Source organism: Zosterops lateralis (genome assembly GCF_965231275.1).
Source record: "Zosterops lateralis genome assembly, chromosome: 13".
NCBI classification, from domain to species: Eukaryota; Metazoa; Chordata; class Aves; order Passeriformes; family Zosteropidae; genus Zosterops; species Zosterops lateralis.
The window spans coordinates 7,333,941-7,353,953 of NC_139773.1; the positions used below are offsets into that span (position 1 = coordinate 7,333,941).

At 38.7% G+C, this 20,013-nt stretch overlaps 2 protein-coding genes across 2 annotated transcripts; one reads left to right on the plus strand and one right to left on the minus strand.

The window, feature by feature from the left end:
* The first annotated feature begins 248 nt into the window (after positions 1–248).
* On the plus strand, positions 249–8,162 carry MNS1 (meiosis specific nuclear structural 1). Its single transcript, XM_083871138.1, has 10 exons — positions 249–321; positions 538–665; positions 1,139–1,241; positions 2,067–2,296; positions 3,011–3,227; positions 3,304–3,411; positions 4,169–4,426; positions 5,343–5,468; positions 5,892–5,964; positions 7,848–8,162. Exons 1-10 carry the CDS (start codon positions 283–285, stop codon positions 7,967–7,969), a joined length of 1,404 nt encoding a protein of 467 aa, XP_083727264.1. The 5' UTR covers positions 249–282; the 3' UTR covers positions 7,970–8,162.
* On the minus strand, positions 6,926–19,778 carry TEX9 (testis expressed 9). The gene is made up of 7 exons (XM_083871139.1): positions 19,654–19,778; positions 19,360–19,538; positions 15,456–15,538; positions 13,010–13,183; positions 9,810–9,944; positions 9,196–9,330; positions 6,926–7,537 (listed from the first exon to the last, which is right to left on the minus strand). Exons 1-7 carry the CDS (start codon positions 19,674–19,676, stop codon positions 7,460–7,462), a joined length of 807 nt encoding a protein of 268 aa, XP_083727265.1. The 5' UTR covers positions 19,677–19,778; the 3' UTR covers positions 6,926–7,459.
* Between the last annotated feature and the right edge of the window lie 235 nt (positions 19,779–20,013).

Sequence of the window (20,013 nt, forward strand, 5' to 3'; positions counted from 1 at the left end):
TGGCATAAGGGAGCGGGACCCTGAGGGGACCGGGAACGGGGCTGGCATGGGAGCGGGACACTGAGGGCAGAGGGACCCGGCGAGGAGCGGGACTGGAGGCAGCATGGGGAGCGGGACAGTGAGGAAAGCGGGACCGTGAGAGGACCGGGGCTGGGGCCAGCGGGACCGGGGGCGCCATGTGGAGCGGGAGCGGGGCCCCGCCGCTGCCCTGTGCCACCCTGTCCCCCGCAGGCGGCCGAGGAGCGGGAGTGGCGGCGGCGGGCGGCCCGGCTGTGGGCCGAGATGGAGCGGGAGCGGCGCATGGACGAGGCGCTGCGGGCGGTGAGCGCTGCGGGGGCGGCCGCGCTCGGGGAGGGGGAGGCTGAGGGGGAGTGCTCGCCTGGCTTTACCTCTGGCTGTCTAAAGCTTTCCTTATTACTTTCCTTATTAACGACCATTTACTGACTTGTGTAGTCTTGCTTGACCGCACGGTCTCCTTGCGTTCTCCCAAGTGTGCGTGTGCGAGAGGCTGGTACAGAAATCGTTTGTTCTGATCAGGCAGAGGAGAGCAGAAAGCAGAGAGCGCTGCAGCTGGAGCGAGAGCAAAAGCTGGCGGCTGAGCTGGCGAGGCGGGACCTCGAGAAAATGAAAGATGAGAAGATCAGGCAACAAGTCCGAGCAAACAGGTAATTCAGAATTTCCCAGCTGTATCAAATTGGCTGCTGCTGTTATCGAGATTTGAGAAAGCTGTAGCAGGAGTGGAGACGACTCAGACCTGAAAGGAAAAGTTACTTTGAGATAAAAAGTTAGTTTCAAGAAAATTTTGTCAATAAAAAAGGTTGATCCGCAAAATTTTCGTTTTGAATATATATTTATGTACACTTGGGCATATCTGTGAGCATACATGTGTATGTATGTGTACCTGTGCTTATACAGTTAGAGGTGAAGTATGCAGAACTGTTGATAGCACATGTAGAAATATAGGTAATTCTTGGTTTTAAATGGATTTTTTTTTCTTTTTCTGCCCCTTAACTAGAACAATATTTTTCATCAGGTTTGCCCCGATGAAAAATACTATGTTTAAATAGTGATGGAAACTTAATTTTTTCCCCTAGATACCTACTCCTTTGTAATAGGATAATTTTTTTTTCCCCTCCAGTCTTGAACTTCGAGAGTTAGAAAGAAAGCTGAAATCTGCTTATATGAATAAAGAACGAGCTGCACAGATTGCTGCAAAAAAAGCTATATACGATGAGAACATGGTAATTTGTGTATCCCAGCACCTGAGTCCCATAACTCTTTGTATGGATTGTGCAGAAGAGTTTTTTCCTTCAACCTTTTTCATCTAAAATATTGTGCAAGCATTCAGTGTTATTGAAAAAATATTTTTTATTATGAAGGATTAATTAACCAGTAAGAACTAGCTATAAGAAAAAGGTTTACTTTGCCATTGCAATCGAAGGAGTAGTGATTGAATTAGCTGTATGACTGGTTATAGTTGTTATTTTACTGGTTTTGTAATATTTATCCAAGTCAAAACTATGATACCCTTTGTACAGTAAGTGTTTACAGTGGTGAATCCTTACCTCAGGGTCTGGTTGTTGAAAACAATGTTACTGTTGTTAAACAGTGATCTGGGAAACTTCAGAAAGACTTGCAAGTTTGTATTTATGTAAAGAAAGATACTGGTGATCAGGCAGGTGATTCTGATGCTGTTAATGCTTTACAGAGGGTTGAGTGCAGCAGTTGCTGTACAGCAATGTGCTCATTGAGGGTTCTCTGTAGCCCAGCCTCATTCCAGTCATTGTGCTGATGTGAGAGAGTCCCACCTGTGCTCAAATGCTCAATACTTTGTTCTTTAAGTATTTCTAGTGCTTCTCAAGTTGGTCAGATCTTGAGAGTGCCCTTCAAGGGTTCTACTGACTGGATTAAGCTATTAAGTGTGTTAAGGCTCTGTATTTATAGATTGAGGTGGAAGACATTAATTTCTGCTAATGCTGCATAATTCCTTTCCATACTGTAGTTTTTCATTACAAGTTGTAGTAGTGGGAGTGAAAAGGAATCTTGTGTTGCCTTTTTCCCCCTAGAAATGGGAGGATGAAGTGGCCCAAGAGATGAAGGAAGACTATGACAGGTACCTGAAAGAAGAAATGTCTGCAGAACTGAAGCGAAACGAGGAGAAGAAAATATACCATCAAGAACTGGACAAGCAGATTGAGGAACAGGAGAAGAAGAAGCAAGAGGCTTATGAAGAGTTTCTAAGAGAGAAAATTATGATTGATGAAATTGTGAAAAAGATCTATGAAGAAGACCAAATGTTAGTTATTTTGAATTTTTATTATTTATTCATTTTTAAAAAAGCAACTCATAATTTGCACAGACAGATAATTTGCATGTACCTATTCCATATAGACGAAGGCCCATTTTAGTTTTCCTTGGTCACATTTTGCTAACAAGAGACTAACTTGCATGAATTCAGAATGTCACGGTCAGTCTCGTGTCCTTGTTCCCCAAATACGAAATCCAGCTGATTTGCAGGAGGGATTCCATTGGGCCCATTGTGCTGGACACAACTGCGTATTACACATTTCTGCCTCATCTTGTGTCCCTGCCTTGCCACCAGATGCTTTGTTTGCATGTCTTAGGAACAGGGAAGGAGGTTTCTGAGGGCAGGGTATTGTGTGTGGGAGGGAGAGTTTAGGGTAAACAAGAAGTTTAGGGGTTGTGGTGCTATTGGGCTTTCTTCTCTTCTTTCTCTTTGAATGGGGTGTGTATAAAATGCAGCAGCAGTGAGTACTTTTGTGTACAGTCTATCTTCCAGAAAGGTGTTAGACATGAGATTCCTTTCTTGGGGCAGTTCATTACTGAGTATTTTCAATTTGGCTATCTAGTTTCTAGCTGAATGGTTAAGGAGATTAATTTAAATCTTAGTCTCAGGAATATGTTGTTAATGGTGAGCATCTAGTTGATTAAATGTTACTCTGCAGTATGTAAAATAATTATTTGAACTTTTTTTTTCCATCGTCTACAGGGAAAAACAACGGAAGTTAGATAAAATGCGAGAAACTCAGACATATATTGAAGAGTTTATAAAAGAACAAGCTCTCTGGAGGAAAAGGAAACAGGAAGAGATGGAAGAAGAAAATAGGAAAATTATGGAGTTTGCCAACATGCAGCAACAAAGAGAAGATGATCGGATGGCTAAAGTTCGAGACACTGAGGAGAAGAAACAGAGAGTTCAAAACATGGTATCAAAATTTGAAATTGTAGAAAAAATTGTTGTATGTATGTCTTTCATTTAGAAACCTTTCCTTCTTGTAACAGCTTGCCAAGACTATGGAAAGAGAAGAACAGAGACGTAAAGAAAAGGAACAAATTCTTCAAGATCTGTATCTGGAAGAACAAGAAGTGATGGAAAGGCAGAAGGAGATGGTAAGTACTGGCAGGTACATGAAGGGATTTTTTTCCACACTGGATTTCTAAGTCTGCAATGTTGTTTATGACTTTGGGGTTTCCAGTTATGTTCTAGCACAAAGTATTTATTTTCAACACAATTTCCTAAATGTTCTCAGTCAGACAGGCAGTTTGTACATTAGCTTAGGTTTTGGAGGGAAAATGTTGTATTTTGAGTTTCCTTTTCTGTTCCTAATGTATTTAAGTTTTCATTGCAACTGGGAAAACAAATGAAGATTTTGAATACCCTTATGGCCCCATTTATATATTTATTTATGTTGTGAAGGAGAATACCAGTAACTTTCAAGTTTAGGTTTAAGCTAAGCAGTTTAATTAATTGCTCTTTTTCTGCATGTCTATTTCCTATAGGCCTGGCCACACTCATCTTACTTTGCTGTGAGTGACAAACAAAATGTAACATAGGTTGAGATAGCAAACACTGCTATTTTTAGAGTGTTGCTCAGGATGACTGTCTTGTTGATTCCCTTCATCATAATGGGAAAAAAAACATCTCCTTTGGTTTTGGACTTAATTTTCAGAATCTTGTGACATTTGTCAAGCTGATTAATACTGGAGAGCGCTGTCAGATATAGAATGTTTGCTCCAGTTAGCTATGCTAGGAGTTAAGAGCTATGGTAGATTTATTCTAAGATAAACTGAGTAGATTGGCTGCTGCTGCTGAGAATTTTTCACAGTATGTTCAGTAATTCTGCATTTTACTAAATTTCCTTTATAGGCAGAAATTGAAAAGAGAATAAGGCAGCGCCTAGACTTAAGGCAGACGTATGAAGAGCACTTTGCTCTAAAGGCAGCAGCACAACAAGCCATGAGAGAAGAGGAGGAAGCTCTGCGGCAGCAGATGTTGGCCAAGCTGGCCGAGGACGATCGCATTGAGCAGCTGAACGCACAGAAACGGAGGATGAAACAGCTCGAGCACAAAATGGCCGTGCAGAAAATTCTTGAGGAGCGTCGCAAACAGTGCATTGCAGAGAAAGTGAGAGTTCCTCGTGCACCTTTGGTTTGAGCAGTGTTTAATGTGGGAATACTTGTACTATCCCAAGGGATGATGCTGGTGTTGTTAGGGAAAGGTGATGGGAATTGCAGAGAACAGTGAAGGGAACCAGGACTTTGTTTTGGTTTCTGACAAGAAAAAAGTATTTTTAGAGCCAACTTTTTTTGTAGCTCAAGAGATTGGGGTAAGCAACATCCCTGGCCCTTGTGTAGCTGTGTACTGCAAATATCCTTGGCTCCTCAGGAGCCATGAGATCAGCAGCACAACTGCTCCAGTTCCACATCCCTGGCCAACTGCATTGATGATGATGTGTGAGGAGGGGAAGGCCTAGCCTTGCTTTGAGGTTGTCTCAAAGCAAGAAAGATCTCAGGAAGAAAAGGTGTAAGCAAGACATGGAATCCCATACTGCTGGTTTCAGACCTGTTTATATACTCTATAAGGTATAAATCACTTGTGTAGCATGAATTGCAATTTCCAGTCACCAATGTGAGAATTCATACCTATTGCTCCTTTTCCTGGATTAGGGCAGTAGGGTTGGAACAGACTAAGTTGTTTGAGAGCCAAAAAGCCAGCAGAACTCAACACTGTCTGCCTTCAGAAGGGATTCTGACACCAAACACTTGGATAACAGATTCACCCCATGTCTTGCCATTCAGTTTTCTCTTTTGTCTGAGATCGCCTTCCAGTTGCCAGACAGGTATTGTTTAAACAATGCTTTGTGGGGTTTTACATACACTTTTCCATCCTTTTCAAGAGAATTTCCTGTGACCAGGAATTAGTAAGTGGAAGTTCAAAATTTATTCCACTAATTTTTTTTCTCTTTATGCTGTTGTGGAGAGTAGAGGAAACAAATGTTCACAGAGCAGAAACAGAATTTAGGAAAACTTGTTTATTGTAGGAGCGTGAACTTGAAGAAAGAGAGATAGAGAAGAGGAGACAAGAAAGTATCCGTGCAATTATTGAAGAAGAGAGACAGAAACTCTTGAAAGAGCATGCATGGAAATTGCTGGGTTATCTTCCTCGAGTAAGTTTATATGTTTTTTGATTAAGCTGTCCAGCATTACTTGATTTCCCAAGTTATCTCTTTATATGAGGTAATTCCAACACAGGTAAAAGGTGGAGACAGAGCCCCAGCCCAGCCAGGGCCTCTTTTCACTGCAGTTGCTTGATTTTACTGAACCTGCTCCTGTGCTGCACTGACTGTAATCACTCTTGTGAGCAAGAGAATGCAGCTAAATGTTGTCTTTTGGCAGAACAAAAGGGGGACTCTGGGTTAGCACTGATTTGTAACTCACCTGTTCAGGTTTTGTGATGGTTTTCAGACTTGCTTTAAAGATAATATAACAGTATTATGGATATCATATTTTCTTCCATAGAAAATTGCAGAGATCCATAGTAATCTCTCTACTTTGTTTTACCTTCTGATGTTTCTTTCCCATTAATGCAGGGAATAATCAAAGATGAAAATGACATTAACATGCTTGGAGAAGATTTCAGGTTGGCTTACCAGCAGAGAAGAGGTAATGAACTTTCAGAAGAGAGCTGAACCTTCCCCCAGCTCAGCTCCTGTTTTGCCACTAGGTGTCAGCTGATTCCCAGGGAAAACTTCCATTTGCTTTTAACAGTGAGGAATTCCTTTTTTATAGCATTAAAAGCCTTCATTTTAAAACCAGAGTTCGAAACAGATGAGCAGTTAGTTTTATACGAGTGTGTGCTCCACTTGCATTTTTCACCAATAAACTGTTCTGGAGTTCTCAATTATTCTCAGTTAGTCATGTAGTAATGTTAGAAATGTTTTCTTCAGCAACACAGCACAACCCTCACCTAGCATGTGTATTCCAGTCTGGACCAAGGGATTCTCCTAATGCACTAGTTCAGGGAAGATGTGGCTGTACTGGCATCACACTACTACAATCCTCATCCAAATGTAGTGTGTCTCATCTCCATGAGGTAGGTCTGAGGTACTTCACTGGTAGGATCTAAGCAGAGAAGTTGTGTCATTCTGAGGTCAGAACTAATGTTTATACCACTCTTTAAGTGCATAAACTGACTATTTTTTCCCATGTTCCTACTCACACTGAGAGAGGAATCCATTGAAACAGCTGAGGTCTGGCAAAGGTTCATGCAAGCAGCACAGGCTTGTATTGCTCCTGTTCGTTAATGTACACACAACAGGCTCAGCTCATCTACCCTGAATCTGTTTTTTAGTTATTGATTACAATGATGACTAATGAAAGTTTTAAAGATGTAATGCTTGTAGAGCACCTGTGAATATGGAGTTATTGCTCCTGCCTACATCCCAAAGAAGCAGCTGATGGCCAGGGAAAAGTTTAATACTTTTACCTTGACTAAAGAAACAGTTATACACAATATAGTTCCACGGGACTGTGGAGTCTGTCTGGGCAATGAAGAGCAAGTCTCATGTATGGTTAGGCCAGCCAGGGGCTAAGATGTAATGGCTAAAACAAGTTATGGTCATTTCTATAAAAGAGCTGTTGGTGCTTAAATTAGATGCCAGACCAGCTAGCTTTGTGGGGAGATCTGTTACAGAGAACAGACAAGGCCAATTTTCCAACCACGTGTTTTAAAAAGGACATGACATTTTCTTCTCAACTGGATCACTGGTTAGTTTATTTCTGTTGCAACAAGGAATTTTCTTAGACTAAATCCTGACTTCCTTGGAGTGAATATTACCATAGGTAAGGCACAGTTTAAAATGCTACAACAGAGCAAACTGATAACAAAGTTCACTTGGTGGAATATTCCTTGCATGGTCTGTGCTTCTCTGCTCCTTACAGAATGGACAGTTTGGCCTGACAATGGAGTAGAAATTTGTGTTTCATATGACAACACAAGCTATCAGGCTTAAAAAAGTTAAACTATTTAAATATGAGCAAAATCAACAAAATCAATTCAGTGGGATATACAGTTATTAACTCTTAACAAGGACTCATATACAGTCTCAAAATAATGTACCATCTGACTCATCCTTCAAACAGAAGTTATTTAATGGGATCAATAATTTCCCCACTCAAGGGCTTTCATGAATTCCTCTTCAGTAAAAGAAAGCATCTTGGCAGCTTCAATGTGCATCTGAAAAAAAAAAAAAAAAAAAAAAAAAAAAAAAAAAAAAAAAAAAGAAAAAAAGAGAGCAGAAGGTAAAATAATGTGAATGACCAATACAAAATCCTGGCTAATTGGGATATTTTATGGCTTTTAATAAAGCACAGAAATTCCTGAAAAAGAACTTTTGTGACTTCTGAAGAACACATATAAGAAAACTGGTCCACATTCTTTCAAGCTGATCAATATACAATTTAACATTAAAACTATTACAAGGCAAATTATCTTATTTCTCGTATTTAATGTCTTCAGGGAATTTTTTCCCTCTATCATTCTTCAGGCTCTGTCTGCTCTGTGCATCTGAACCTGCCACACAAATACTACACAAATAGCCTAAATCAGGGTTTTCTAATTCATTCAACAAAAGGCCTGTTTGAAATAGATTTGAAGTTCTTCCACTGATTGTGAATACTGAGCACATGTGAACTTCAGCTGCCCTTCCCCCGTGCCTTCTGCCAGAAGCTGCAAGGGGCAGGGTCAGCCCCAGTCTCTTCCATGTTCCTCCACACAGAGTCTCTTCAGAAAGGACAACTCACAGCATCCTTCTTCTGTGAGTAACACTTTTTGTAAGAAAAGGTAAGTGACTTTCCTTCCTATCTGCAGTTCTGATACAGCATTTGTAATTGTTTAAAAATGTATTTAATGCAGTTTGTGACATTTGTCTGAGACCACGGGTTTGGTTCCCAGTCAAACAGAAATGCTGCTCATTTCAGTGAATTCATTTTACAGAGGACAACAAACTACCTCATCTGAAATAACATATTTTGAGTGAATGCTGTGTAGTTTTCATTGTCAAAATAAACTTCCAGAGACAGAAGGGCCAGCTGAAGGCTAAGCTAGCCCTGTTGCTGTTAGATGAATCCCCAGGATCTCCTCTGGCAGCATCCTGTTACTGCCAGAAGAATTCTCTTGCACTGGAATATATAAGCAACCTCACTTCCTCTTATTCCACTCACCTGTCCTCCCTTGCCCTGTGTTGGGGAGGTATTCCAGACTCAAGGGTGTAGTTTCATATTGCAATTCCCAGTTCTAAGGATAAGTGTGTGTATTTTGCACCCTGAAGTTGCCATTTCATACAAAACTATTCTTCCTCTAGGGGTTCAAGGGCTTCAAAAGTGTTTACTAAATGTCTGGTGATCACTGAGTACACAAAGGGTAAATAAAATGTTCTACTTTCTTATCTCTAAGCCTGGCCCTTCTTAAAGAGGGTTCTGCTCAACAAGCCACCATACATTGCTTGCTTTAGCTGTCTTACAGCTTTGATTTGAGAGTGCAAGAAGTGCATTGACTCCATCCCAAAATGAATCCCATGAGATTCAGCAGAGTAAGCAATTGGAGGTGACCCACTCTGTGTTAAGGTCCTGTCCAGCCCATAGCTCCACATGTCTCATGCAGCCTCAGAAGGAAAACTGAAGGAAATGACTGCACACATCCCAAGTATTTTAAGTGAAAAGTGTGATGGAACTAGTAAGTGGAAAATAATTTGATTTGGGCAATATCTCTTAGTATACAGTCCTCTCATTTTAATTTCCTTCCATGTAAACTCAGTTTTCAGGATGACTTTACTGGACACAGACACATTTAGCTACAGGCTGTTAACTGAAATACATCCACAGTCTGCTCCTTACCTTTTGTCTCTTCAAAATATCAATTAACTTTAACTGCTTTTTAAAACCTGTAATTAGCTCTCCTTTTTGTTTTTGCAGTTTCTTGTTTTCTGTTTTTAATTCTTCTATGGTTTTGAGTTCTTGGTTAGCTACATCCTACCAAGGGAAGAAAAGGAGAAATGTATTAATTATGAAAATGGTGCTTTAACCAGTGAAACCTGGCATTACATAAGGAAATAACAAACAGTAGCCACACATGACACTTCTGAAAAGAAATGGAATTAATCAAAATACTCCCACACTACAACTTAAAAAAGAAAAAAAATCTTGGCAATAAGAGCCACGGTTTGCCTTTGTTTGTATTAGGTGTGTATGTGTACTTCTCCCTCTTTCTAAACATGTCTAATTTTCACACAAATGAGGAAAATCACAAAGGCTATAACTTCATTCTGTACATTTCTTCTTCCTGCAGAGGTTGCAGCAGTATCCTCTAAGATAACATTGAGGCCTTTTGTGACTTGCTCCAAGTTAATTTTGGGGCTGCCTAATATGAAGCTTCCAAAGCCCATCAAGCTTTTATATCTCTGATTACTGAGTGATTATAGACTGGAAATTGTTTTCCTGAGTCATAGTACCTTGTTGCTTTGCTTCAATTTATTCAGCTCCACTTTATACTTTTCCACTTCTTCCAAGGCCCTGTTTAAACGAACCTCTGTTGCACTCTGAGTGGCTGCAGCCTGTTTTTGGGCACGCTTTAGATTCTCCAGTTCCTGTTGAGGAAGCAAAGGACAAACCCAATGAAAATATAATGAATAATGAAATAGATTTGTGGTGTTCTAATGAATCCTGTATCAACAGCACACAAAAAGCTCACCCTTGAAAGCTGAAGGGTCTTGTGAACTTCTATGGCCTGGAGACAGAATCTGTCTCAAAGACAATTCTACTGTTAAAACATCCCCTTCTCCTTTGAAATCTTGAAAAAGGATTTTTCTCATCTTTATTTTTTTTAAGCTTCTCTGGGAGTAATTGTGAAGCTGATCGTATAAGACCACAGGGTTGACTGAAAAGCCTTGTATGATCAGTCAGAAAAAGAGAAAAAAAATATCGCTATGTCTACTCTGTGGCAGATTTTGGAATGGTGGCTCATGTTCTCAGCTGCTTCTTCCCACCTGCTCCTTTCACCTCTTTGCCCCAGAGATTACTACATGCAATTACCACAAGAAGTTAAAGCAGCCTACTGAAGATGGCTGAGGGTAGTAACTACTTCATCTAGGAGAAAACAGTTCAAGTGTTATGGCACCAATCAAAGCAGTTGATTCTGACAGTATTTCATAGTGCTGTAAGTGGGGAAATAAGAGAAAGAGACCAAGTTGAGGAGCAGAATAATGAGACTAAAGATCAGGGAATATAGATAACATACAAAGTAAAAGAAATAAACAGTTCTGGCAGAAAGGGCACATCCTGTGTTTTATGAAAAAGAAATAGAGTTTTTCTTTAAAGTATCAAATTTTTAGTAACAGCCACAGGAAGATTCTTTTAACCAAATCAAGGCAGAGAGGGGGCTTACTGATAGTGAGGCAACCCTCGGACTGCTTCATTTCTGAGTAATTGTTCTATTTGCTCAATTCCACACCTGTTCTGTGGTGGTTACTCAAGACTTCCACATCATTTATCCAAGAAATACAAACTAATTGACCTCTTTGTCTTGGATCAAGATGATGGAGCTGTGAATAAAGACTATTACATCTTTCATGCTATGTATTTTATTCTGCATTAATATGAAAAGCTTTGGAATATAGTCTTTCAGGCATTTAATGACCAAAAAAAATAGTCTACATGCAATGCAACTTACTTATCAGCTAATCAGGTCATTTAATGAAAGAATTGTAAGAATTCTCTTAGGGATTTTTGACATTTACTGTCACACATAATACCTTATCAAGGACCTTTTTTGCAAGTCATCCAGTGAAGGTATGTTGTTAAATATATTCAACTCCAAGTTTATAATCTTAAAAATGCCTGAAATATTTTTTTTTATTTTGTAACTAGGCAAGGTTTCTGCCATTTCTTCAATACTTGAGTCAAAGCTGGATTAGTTTTCTCATATAATGTTTCTCTAAGAGGGGAGAGGATAAAGTACTGTGTTTTAAAATTGCATCTCATTTCAGTTTCTGGATTTTCCCCACTGTTCTGCCATGGCTGAGGCACTTGAGTAGCAGCAGGGGCTGTGATGGCCCATGAGTAACCCTCACCAGGCCTTCTGTCCTCCCAGCAGCAGTGTAGGCAGCACTGCTATCTTTAGGAAGCTCAGCAACACCTCCCCAAAAAACAGTTTTGAGAGAAGGTGTATTTAGCCTCAAGCCTTTCTTCAAGGCAAGTGATAAACCCCTGCACAAAAACTTAAAAAGAGTAAGAGTACAACTTTGGTGTTTCCCAGACCACTATCTAACACATATAGGCTGAAAAAGTGAGAGAGAACACAAAGGAAGGAATGTTCTTGTAGACCAATGGTGAGAAAGAGATGAGAGAGGTGACAGCCTTTATTAGACCACCTAGATAGAAAAAATAATTGGAATGCTGGAAAGAAAAAGATGGAAATTTTTGGGAGCATCAGTTACTGCCTTAGATGGGTGCTGCAGCAGTAATGTTTACAGAGACTAAACACCAAAAGAATAAAATGTAAAAATAACAAAGTAGTTACCATATTTCAGGTAAACTGTGAAAAGCAGGTGAGAATCTTTGCCTGGGCACATATAAAAAGTACCTGGGCAATTAATGAACTTACAAAAACTTGATAATCTAAGGAGTCTGGGGAAGCAAGTATCACACCTTAGGTTTACCATCATCTGCATTGCAACAACAGAAAAAGCAATGAAAGCCCCAAAATTTCATTTGTGCTCTCTCTGCTATACAGAAAACTAGTACTGAATATTTTTTCCTCACAGAATCACAATCAGTATAAGGAAATTTAAAACCTCCAAGTATCAGCACAAAAAACCACAAAGACCATGTTAGTTTTAAAATGCCAGAACTAAAAAACATTAAGAGACAGGCATGGCCACACAAATCCATGCTATGATATAATGGCAGCATGAGACTTTAATGGGCTGAGCTGTGTTATGTTTTCCCGAGTTTTTTAACTGAAATATTCTCCTGGCTGTTACATGTACTACCCAACACTGTATGTATGACATGGTTTCGAAGTCAACCTCTCTAGCTCTGAGTAATTAAAGAAAAACACATGCTGCCCTTAAGATTAAGTTGCAAACAAAGCAAGCTGTGTGTGCAGCCATCTGCTGCGCCAGGCACGGGCACCGCTGTGGGACAGCAGCGGCCGCGCTCAGCAGTGCCTGCTGCTCCAGCAACACACATCCCTCCTTTCACCTGCAGAAGATACTGTGATCTGCAGGTGGTTTTAAAAAAAATGTTCACTAGGTTCTACAGTTTACAGTAGAATTTACAGAAGCAATTTTTTAAAAAGTATAATTAAAACCCGGGAAATGGATTTTCCTTGTACTTTTCAGGATTCCTTTTTAAATGTGACAGCAGTTTTTGAAAATATAGTTCTGTCTCTTATGTGTCTTTTACATAGGAATTTATTTTTAAAACACAGAAATATATGTTTGTAGAAGCAGAAAAAAAGCAGTTAGGAAAATATATAATTTCTTCTTTTTTTTAAAAAAATAGGCCATTTAAAAATACAATTTATAAATTTACAGGCATTGAAACACTAATCAGATCTTTGGACATGGCTCTATCAATCCATCAGGCAACAGAGGGTAATTTGATGTGGGTTTGTTCCCTTTTTTGAGATAAATGAGACTATCTGCAATACCTTTTCTAGTGCAGTGACCTCTTGTTGTAACCCTTCATTTTTTTTGTTTGCTTCTTGTGACAACATTTTGTACTTCTCAGTCTGAGACTGCTGCAGGCTGATTGTTCGTTGCAGTCTCGCGTTTTCTTCTTCAGTATCTTTAAGCCGAGTTTCTAAATTCTGATTTTCATCAGCCTGTATGGCAGTAATTAGCAAAAAACTCAACTAAATTATTGCAAGGAAGCAGGATGGTAATGCAGTAACAATGCAAATAAAAGGCAGTAAGAATATATGTGCTGTAGATTTAGAAATAGCAACGAGTAAAAGTAAGAAAACAAAACACCATTTTACCAAGATAATACTTTAAAAACCAGTAACACTTTTCTCATTTAATTTTCTGCAGTCTTTTACTTGAAACTGTCTTGTAGCAGTATGTAAAACACTTCTCATGGCTCAAAGGTTTTGAAAATAATCAAAATGTTATAGAATTATATGAAAAATGGTGGCACATAGATATTTTGTGATATTTTTGTGAGAATAGCTAAATGCACATATTAGGAAAAATTATGGGGAAAAGAAAAGAATATAATTACTGATAAACCACTCCATTATATTTTAGGAGATTATCTGGTTTTGACTTAAAAGCAAGCTAATGATCCAGGATACATCAAGTATTCAAATTTAAGATTCTCTTAACATGAAGCAAGTCCTGTCTTAGATTCATGACCTACTGGCAATTACATCCCACATTAAGCATTATAATTCAAGGCATTTTTCTTTTCTAACCTTTCAAACGTTGTAAGTGAATACTAATGTAGATTATTTCAGAGACACATTATGCCCTGCTTTTCTTTAAGAAAAAGAAACCAAGGCACATACAGAAATGGAATTTCTGTGAAAAACATCTCTCTCTGCGGTTCTCTCAGTCCCTTGGAATACAAGCTTCCCACCTGGGAAATCTGTGTGCTTTATCCTAAGCTTCTCATGACTTCATGCACCTCAGAAACTCCCACCTCTTTAAATTTAAACAGATTTACTGCCTCCTTATAACAATTGAACTGTGAAATGGAACCAAACCCAAAATCTATCCCAAGGCTTTGCCAAAATGAAATTTCTGCGACCTTCTGAATGTAATAATGTTATTTTCACACCAGAAAAACTAGAACCCAAAATGATACATTTACATACAAAGTGCTAAGGGAGCAGGACAAGAATAAGTACAAGGTTTTCTTCTGTCATCTGCTACAGTAACTGAATTCTGTAGTGATTTTGGCATGGAATGATGAAGTTCAATAGCTACTGACAAAATTATATTTGATTTTAAAATGAAAATGTCTTTAAAATCCAATGTACCAACTTTCTTCTGATCACAGCATAGAAGTAATGAAATGCAGAAGCACCTGTGTTGATAAAAATAAAATAAAATATAGATATAAAACACCAAAATCTAATTAGTTGTAAGGATTTTGTTCATGTACTTCACTCAAAAAACTCATTTACTATCATCCTGCTCCTTAACACTAAATTAAAAGCTTGTAAGAAAATAAATAGGTGTTTTGCCACATGTCCTTAATGTCATCATCACATTTGGGCCTGGGGAATAGGTGGAAAAAAGCATTCTGAAGTTAAGAGACCACAACTAAAAATAAACCAGTTATGTAAAACGGAAAGTTAGTTCAAAACCCTTGCTTGATTACAAAGACATGAATAAGAAGTGATCTCTCTGGCAGACAGATATGAACTACTAAAGTTTTTACAGTTCAAGAGCATCACTGCCAGGCAGTGCAGATCATAAAACTCACTTGTACATTGTAACACTGAATTATCAGTGTAGCTTCACGATGCTCTAAGTTCACTCTGATCTGCCCAAGTATGTAATTCCAAACATTGTCCTCTGCATCAACTGTACTCTTGAGAACAGAGAAAGCCTAATTTCTGGTTTGATTACAATATTCCACTTCAAATGGAAGCTCTTTGCACACTTTGATCCACAGATGACACCAAAAGCACCTGACTGTATTTCTCAAGCTGTTCTATTTCTCATTCTACCCTAAACATCCGTCTCATCCCAGCAGCTGGCTCTGGGCACCACTCTCCTTCTCTCTGAACTCCACAATCTGCATTTCACTGCTACTTTTTCTTCCTCCTTTTCCTCAGGTTCTGCTCACCTTCCCAGCAGTGATGGTTTGAGATTTTGCAGCACCACAGTGGCTGGGGCATGTCTTCATTCCCAGTGGTTCTTTCCTGTCCCAAATTATTTTCCACTAAGTGCATTTTACAAGCTTTTAGCCCAAGATCACAGTTACACAGAAATTACCACCCCTGACTCTAAATTTGTATGGTATTTGAACAAAATAGAACTTTAATTCTTAAAACTTGAAAAAGAAAAGTTGAGAGAATTCTGGTTTGGGATTATTTGTTAAAGAGGAACCTATTCCATTTCTAGATTAAAAAATGAATCTCTTACTTTTTTCCTGCATTCAAACACTACATTTGCCAGGTCTTCCTGTGTCACACGTAACTTTGCCTTAAGAAGTCTGATTTGAGCTTCTGTGAATATAAAAAGTAACATTTAATATACACAAGTACTCATTATTCAATGCAGAAAAAAAAAAAAAAAACTGATCCAAGAACTCACTTTCATCTTCTTGTATTTAAAACCACATTACGCAGTTTATAATTATTGAAGAGAAATAGGCAAATAAAACCTCAGATTTCTAAAAAAGTGTTTGCAGGTTTCTCATTCTTAGGCAAAGCTTTGTATAGATTTTTTCCTTTTAATGACTGAACTTGACATCTTTAAAATGTAACACTCATAATGCTCAAAATTGAAATGAATACTTGCATCATACCATGCTGTACATGGCAGCACTTCCTGAGTTTGCAGTCAACAAAACTATATTGTAGGGCATGTCTACATTGCAATCCACCTGTCCACCTGGATTTCTGTAGTTACAGCCAAAGTATAATTGTAAACTGTGCACAACAAGGAATTCAATGTAGGCTGCAAACCCCTCCTAACAGGTAGATTCTGCTCCCACACAGTAGTCTATGCTTTTTAAAAGTACACTGCTAACATTCTTCAATTAATAGTTTAATATTAAATCCATGTAATCAGATGTTTTTTCCACATGAAATACTTTCTTTCTCTTGGACAGCCAAGAAATGGACTGGCAGGACAAAACAAGCTGTGTGTGAACAGTCTGTTCTCATACTTCCTATTCCCCAGATCATTCACAAGGAACCTCCCCTGGACTTCCACAAGCACCAAGCACAGAAACAGTCTGAGGATCAAGTTGGCTAACAGAGGAATAACCATTATTCACAGTAGTTACAAGAGGAAAAGAATAAAGTGAAGGAGAAGGATCCAGAGCTAAGAGTGGAGAAATGGATGGGTACATATTTTCATTTGCTCTAACAGGAATTTGTTTAATTTCACCCACCTTCCCTCATCAATTGCAGCTTAAGCTCTACCTCTGCAGAGGCCAATAATAAGTACAATTTAGGAAAACATCATGAAAAAATAAGATACAGGCTGACTTTTATTCCTCCTGTTATATCCTTGCTAGCTTCTGCTAACAGTAGCTATCAAGACAGAGATCATAATGAAACCTTCATGTTTATTCCTCTTTCAGGTACTTCTATATTATTAAGTTATTTGATTTTCTTCATAAAACATATTGTAGTTCAGCATTTACCACATCCTGTGGCAATGAGCTGGCTAATTTAATTATGCTTTATGTGAAAGAGAGACACTTTGTGTAGCTCACTTTAAATCCCATTTAATGTGGCACTTACTAGTATTTGCATTAGAGAAAGACAGCTTTCCCTTTACCATTACTGTTTGCATTACAGAGCTTTCATACTGCCTTTAATTGTTTTGTTTTCAAACTGAAGATTCAAATTCAAGCTGTTCTACACTTCTCATTGCACTGTACACTCTGAACATTTACCTTTGCTAGTTCTACATCCTGGATTTGAGATGGGTGTGCAGAACTGTGCCATTCTCAAGAGGAGGTAGCATCAATTATATAATAGCATAATGGTAACAGTACAATATTCTGTTTTCTGCTGTCTTCTGAAGGATTTCTAAAAATTTATTGCCTTTTCCACTGTGAACAGGAAGTAAGCTTATGGTTTTGGAGTTATTTAGTTATCACCAATTAAGGTAAGTCCAGCTCAGTAGTAGGTGTAACTGGAGTTGTGTAGTAAGTGGGATTGGAAAGCTGTGTTTTCTGTCAATGTTACTTTGCACTCTTTAACACAGAATATAAATTTGTGCTTATCACCTCACTCAGTACTATGAAATTCTTTTGCAATACTTCAGCATCAGTTTTAGTTACTCCAAAATCATTTTTTCATAGACAAATTTCTTTACCAGCTATCAAGGTAAGCTCCATGACAGATTCCTCTAGGGCTATACCGCTGCCTGTAAAAACTGGTTCTTTTTACCATTTTGTTTCCTCTTTTACTCAGCTGTTAGTCCACAGACAGCTTCTGTCTTACTCAGCTGTGTGTCATTAAGAGCACTTAGTAATAAAACCTGTGAAAATGCAAGTGTACAACTAGAGCTAGAAGAGTCTTGAGAGGTGCCCATGAGCCAAATAATCTGAATTCTGATAAGGGGTAAAGATAATTAAACCATTAGCTTCCCAACTAGTCAATTTTAATCACCTGATGAGGCTGAAAAGGGGGAGTATCACTTCATAGGATGGTCTTGGGTTATAAAATAACCAAATATTTAGGGACTGGTAAACAAGAAAAGGACATTGGAGAGACTCTAATACCCTACAAGAAAGAACTGATTTCTTGAAATCTTGAGATAAGATGAAGATTAATGTGACATACAACAATACATTCAGGTGTTTTATTCCTGTGCATAAGGGCATAGTAGCAAAAATAGAGCTGCGTGTTCAGTCTTCTCTAAGTCTGTGTGCTTCTATCATTGCACAGAGTTACTGCAGAGTCGAATTATAACCCCCAAAACCAGACTAAAATAATGTCTAAGCTACTGTGTTGGCAGAAAAATGGCTGTACGGTGGTAATCTGTGATCATGAAATAAAGACAGGGAACCCAGTTCCAGGAGTGCTGCAAGAAGCTCAAGGAAAGGCAAATGCTATGGAACCTCATCAGCACATTGGCCTGAACAGCTGGGCACAGGCACACAGGCCTAAGGAATCTATTAGGGAGATTCCCACTGAACCCTCTCTGTAACAGGGCCTGCAAAATACCTGTGCCTGCTTCCTTGGGAACACCCTAACTGTTCTGAGAGTCTGACACTGCTGGAATGCTCTGCAATTGCTTATTTACCGCATTAAGGAGGCATTCAGAGTGTTCGAAACAGTCAATATCAAATCCAAAAGGCAAAAATCAATTCAGAGGATTTTTATTTCATCTTTAAAGTTACAGAAACAATTCTCAATACTCCAATACATGCCTTTGGTCCCTGATTACAAGGCACCAGTAATAACTCTTCTTAAGTTGCCTTGAATTAATTTGGTGTAAGTTTCCAATGCAAGCCAAAGCAATTTCTTTTTGGTTCAGGAAGAAAACTTTAAAAGTTATCTGAGGATCTGTTATGGGAGACTTGGTAACAGAAGATGTGCATAGAATTACATGAGGTTAGAAACCAAGCTATTTCTGTGTTGGCATGCTTGTTGACATCAAGCTGTTAGATCAAAAGGAGAGGGCTCAGGCACTTCCAGCTACTGCAGGGAATCTCTGACTTCATGCTCACTTCAGCATTGTAAGGAACCACATAAACTCACTTTTATCACACCAGAACCAAAAACACGGATGTGTGTCATGCCTTTAGCCTTGCTAGCAAATGCTGCAATCCTTCCCCTGTTCTGTTTCTAGGACAGACATAAACACACCATTTGGGGTGGGAAAATATCTGTAGGATTCTAATTCAAGCACTGTAGCTGAAACATTACCTCGTTTCAGCCACTTGCTGAGATCCACAGCACTGGTCTGAGGAAAGGCTTTTGCCTCTCAAGGCAGGGTCGGTGCAAAGACTGGAGCTCATCTTTTTGGAAATACAAGCTTAGAATGCTGTAGTTCTGTTTCCCCAGTGAAATTAATCAAATGTTATGCACTTATTCCACATATGTAACCATCCAACTACCACGCTACAAAGGTAGAAAGGAAGATAAAAGTTCACTTTTCCACATAATCATTCATATGTGACCTGATCTTCCTCTAGAACTACGTAAAGAAGAAAAATCTTCTTTCCCTTTTCCTTTAAGTTAAGAGCTTTAGAATTTTCCCTGTAATTTTTACAGAAACTCCTTTTTTCTTTGCCCAGGAAAACCCATTTCTATCAGACATGAAGCAAGAATAAAGGTACTAACCATGGAAGGAAACTTACCTGCTCCCATTTCATTTCCAGCCCTTGGAAAAATATCATCGTCTTGACAGTCTGGTAAGACTCCTTTCTTTAGTTTTTCTTCAACTTTGCTTATTGTTTTTGTTAAAGAAAAACCTATGCAATCTTCCAGTACTGCAACACCATCAGCACTCTGTACTTCCATGTTTCTTATTTTTGAACTAAAAAAATGAAAACCCTAGATTTTAAATTTATAATACATCATATTTTTGCAAAATATTTTTTGTATTTGCTATTTTTAAGAGTGTAGTTATTTACCTCATGCAATTTCATTACCTGCATTCATATGAAAGATGCATTGATGGCAAATTCTCATTTGCTTTCTGTAAAATGCCTTTACCACATCCCACATAAATAATTACAGGATTTTACATACTATAATGTAGAAGGCAGTGAAACCATTTGCAACTGAGAAGATTCTGGCGTGGTCTTCTCATCCAACAAATCCGTAACTAAATCAGAGTAAAGCAAAGAAGGAGACAAAAGTTCCATTGGCTTTGGGTACTGTCCTGGGGTGATCCTCTATCCTCTGTGGTAATTTCTGCTCTGTCCACTCCCCACCACATTATCTTTTAGAACTCTGTTGCCCCTGGCTGTATTCCTACCTTACGACAATTTCTGCATCACTATGCTCAG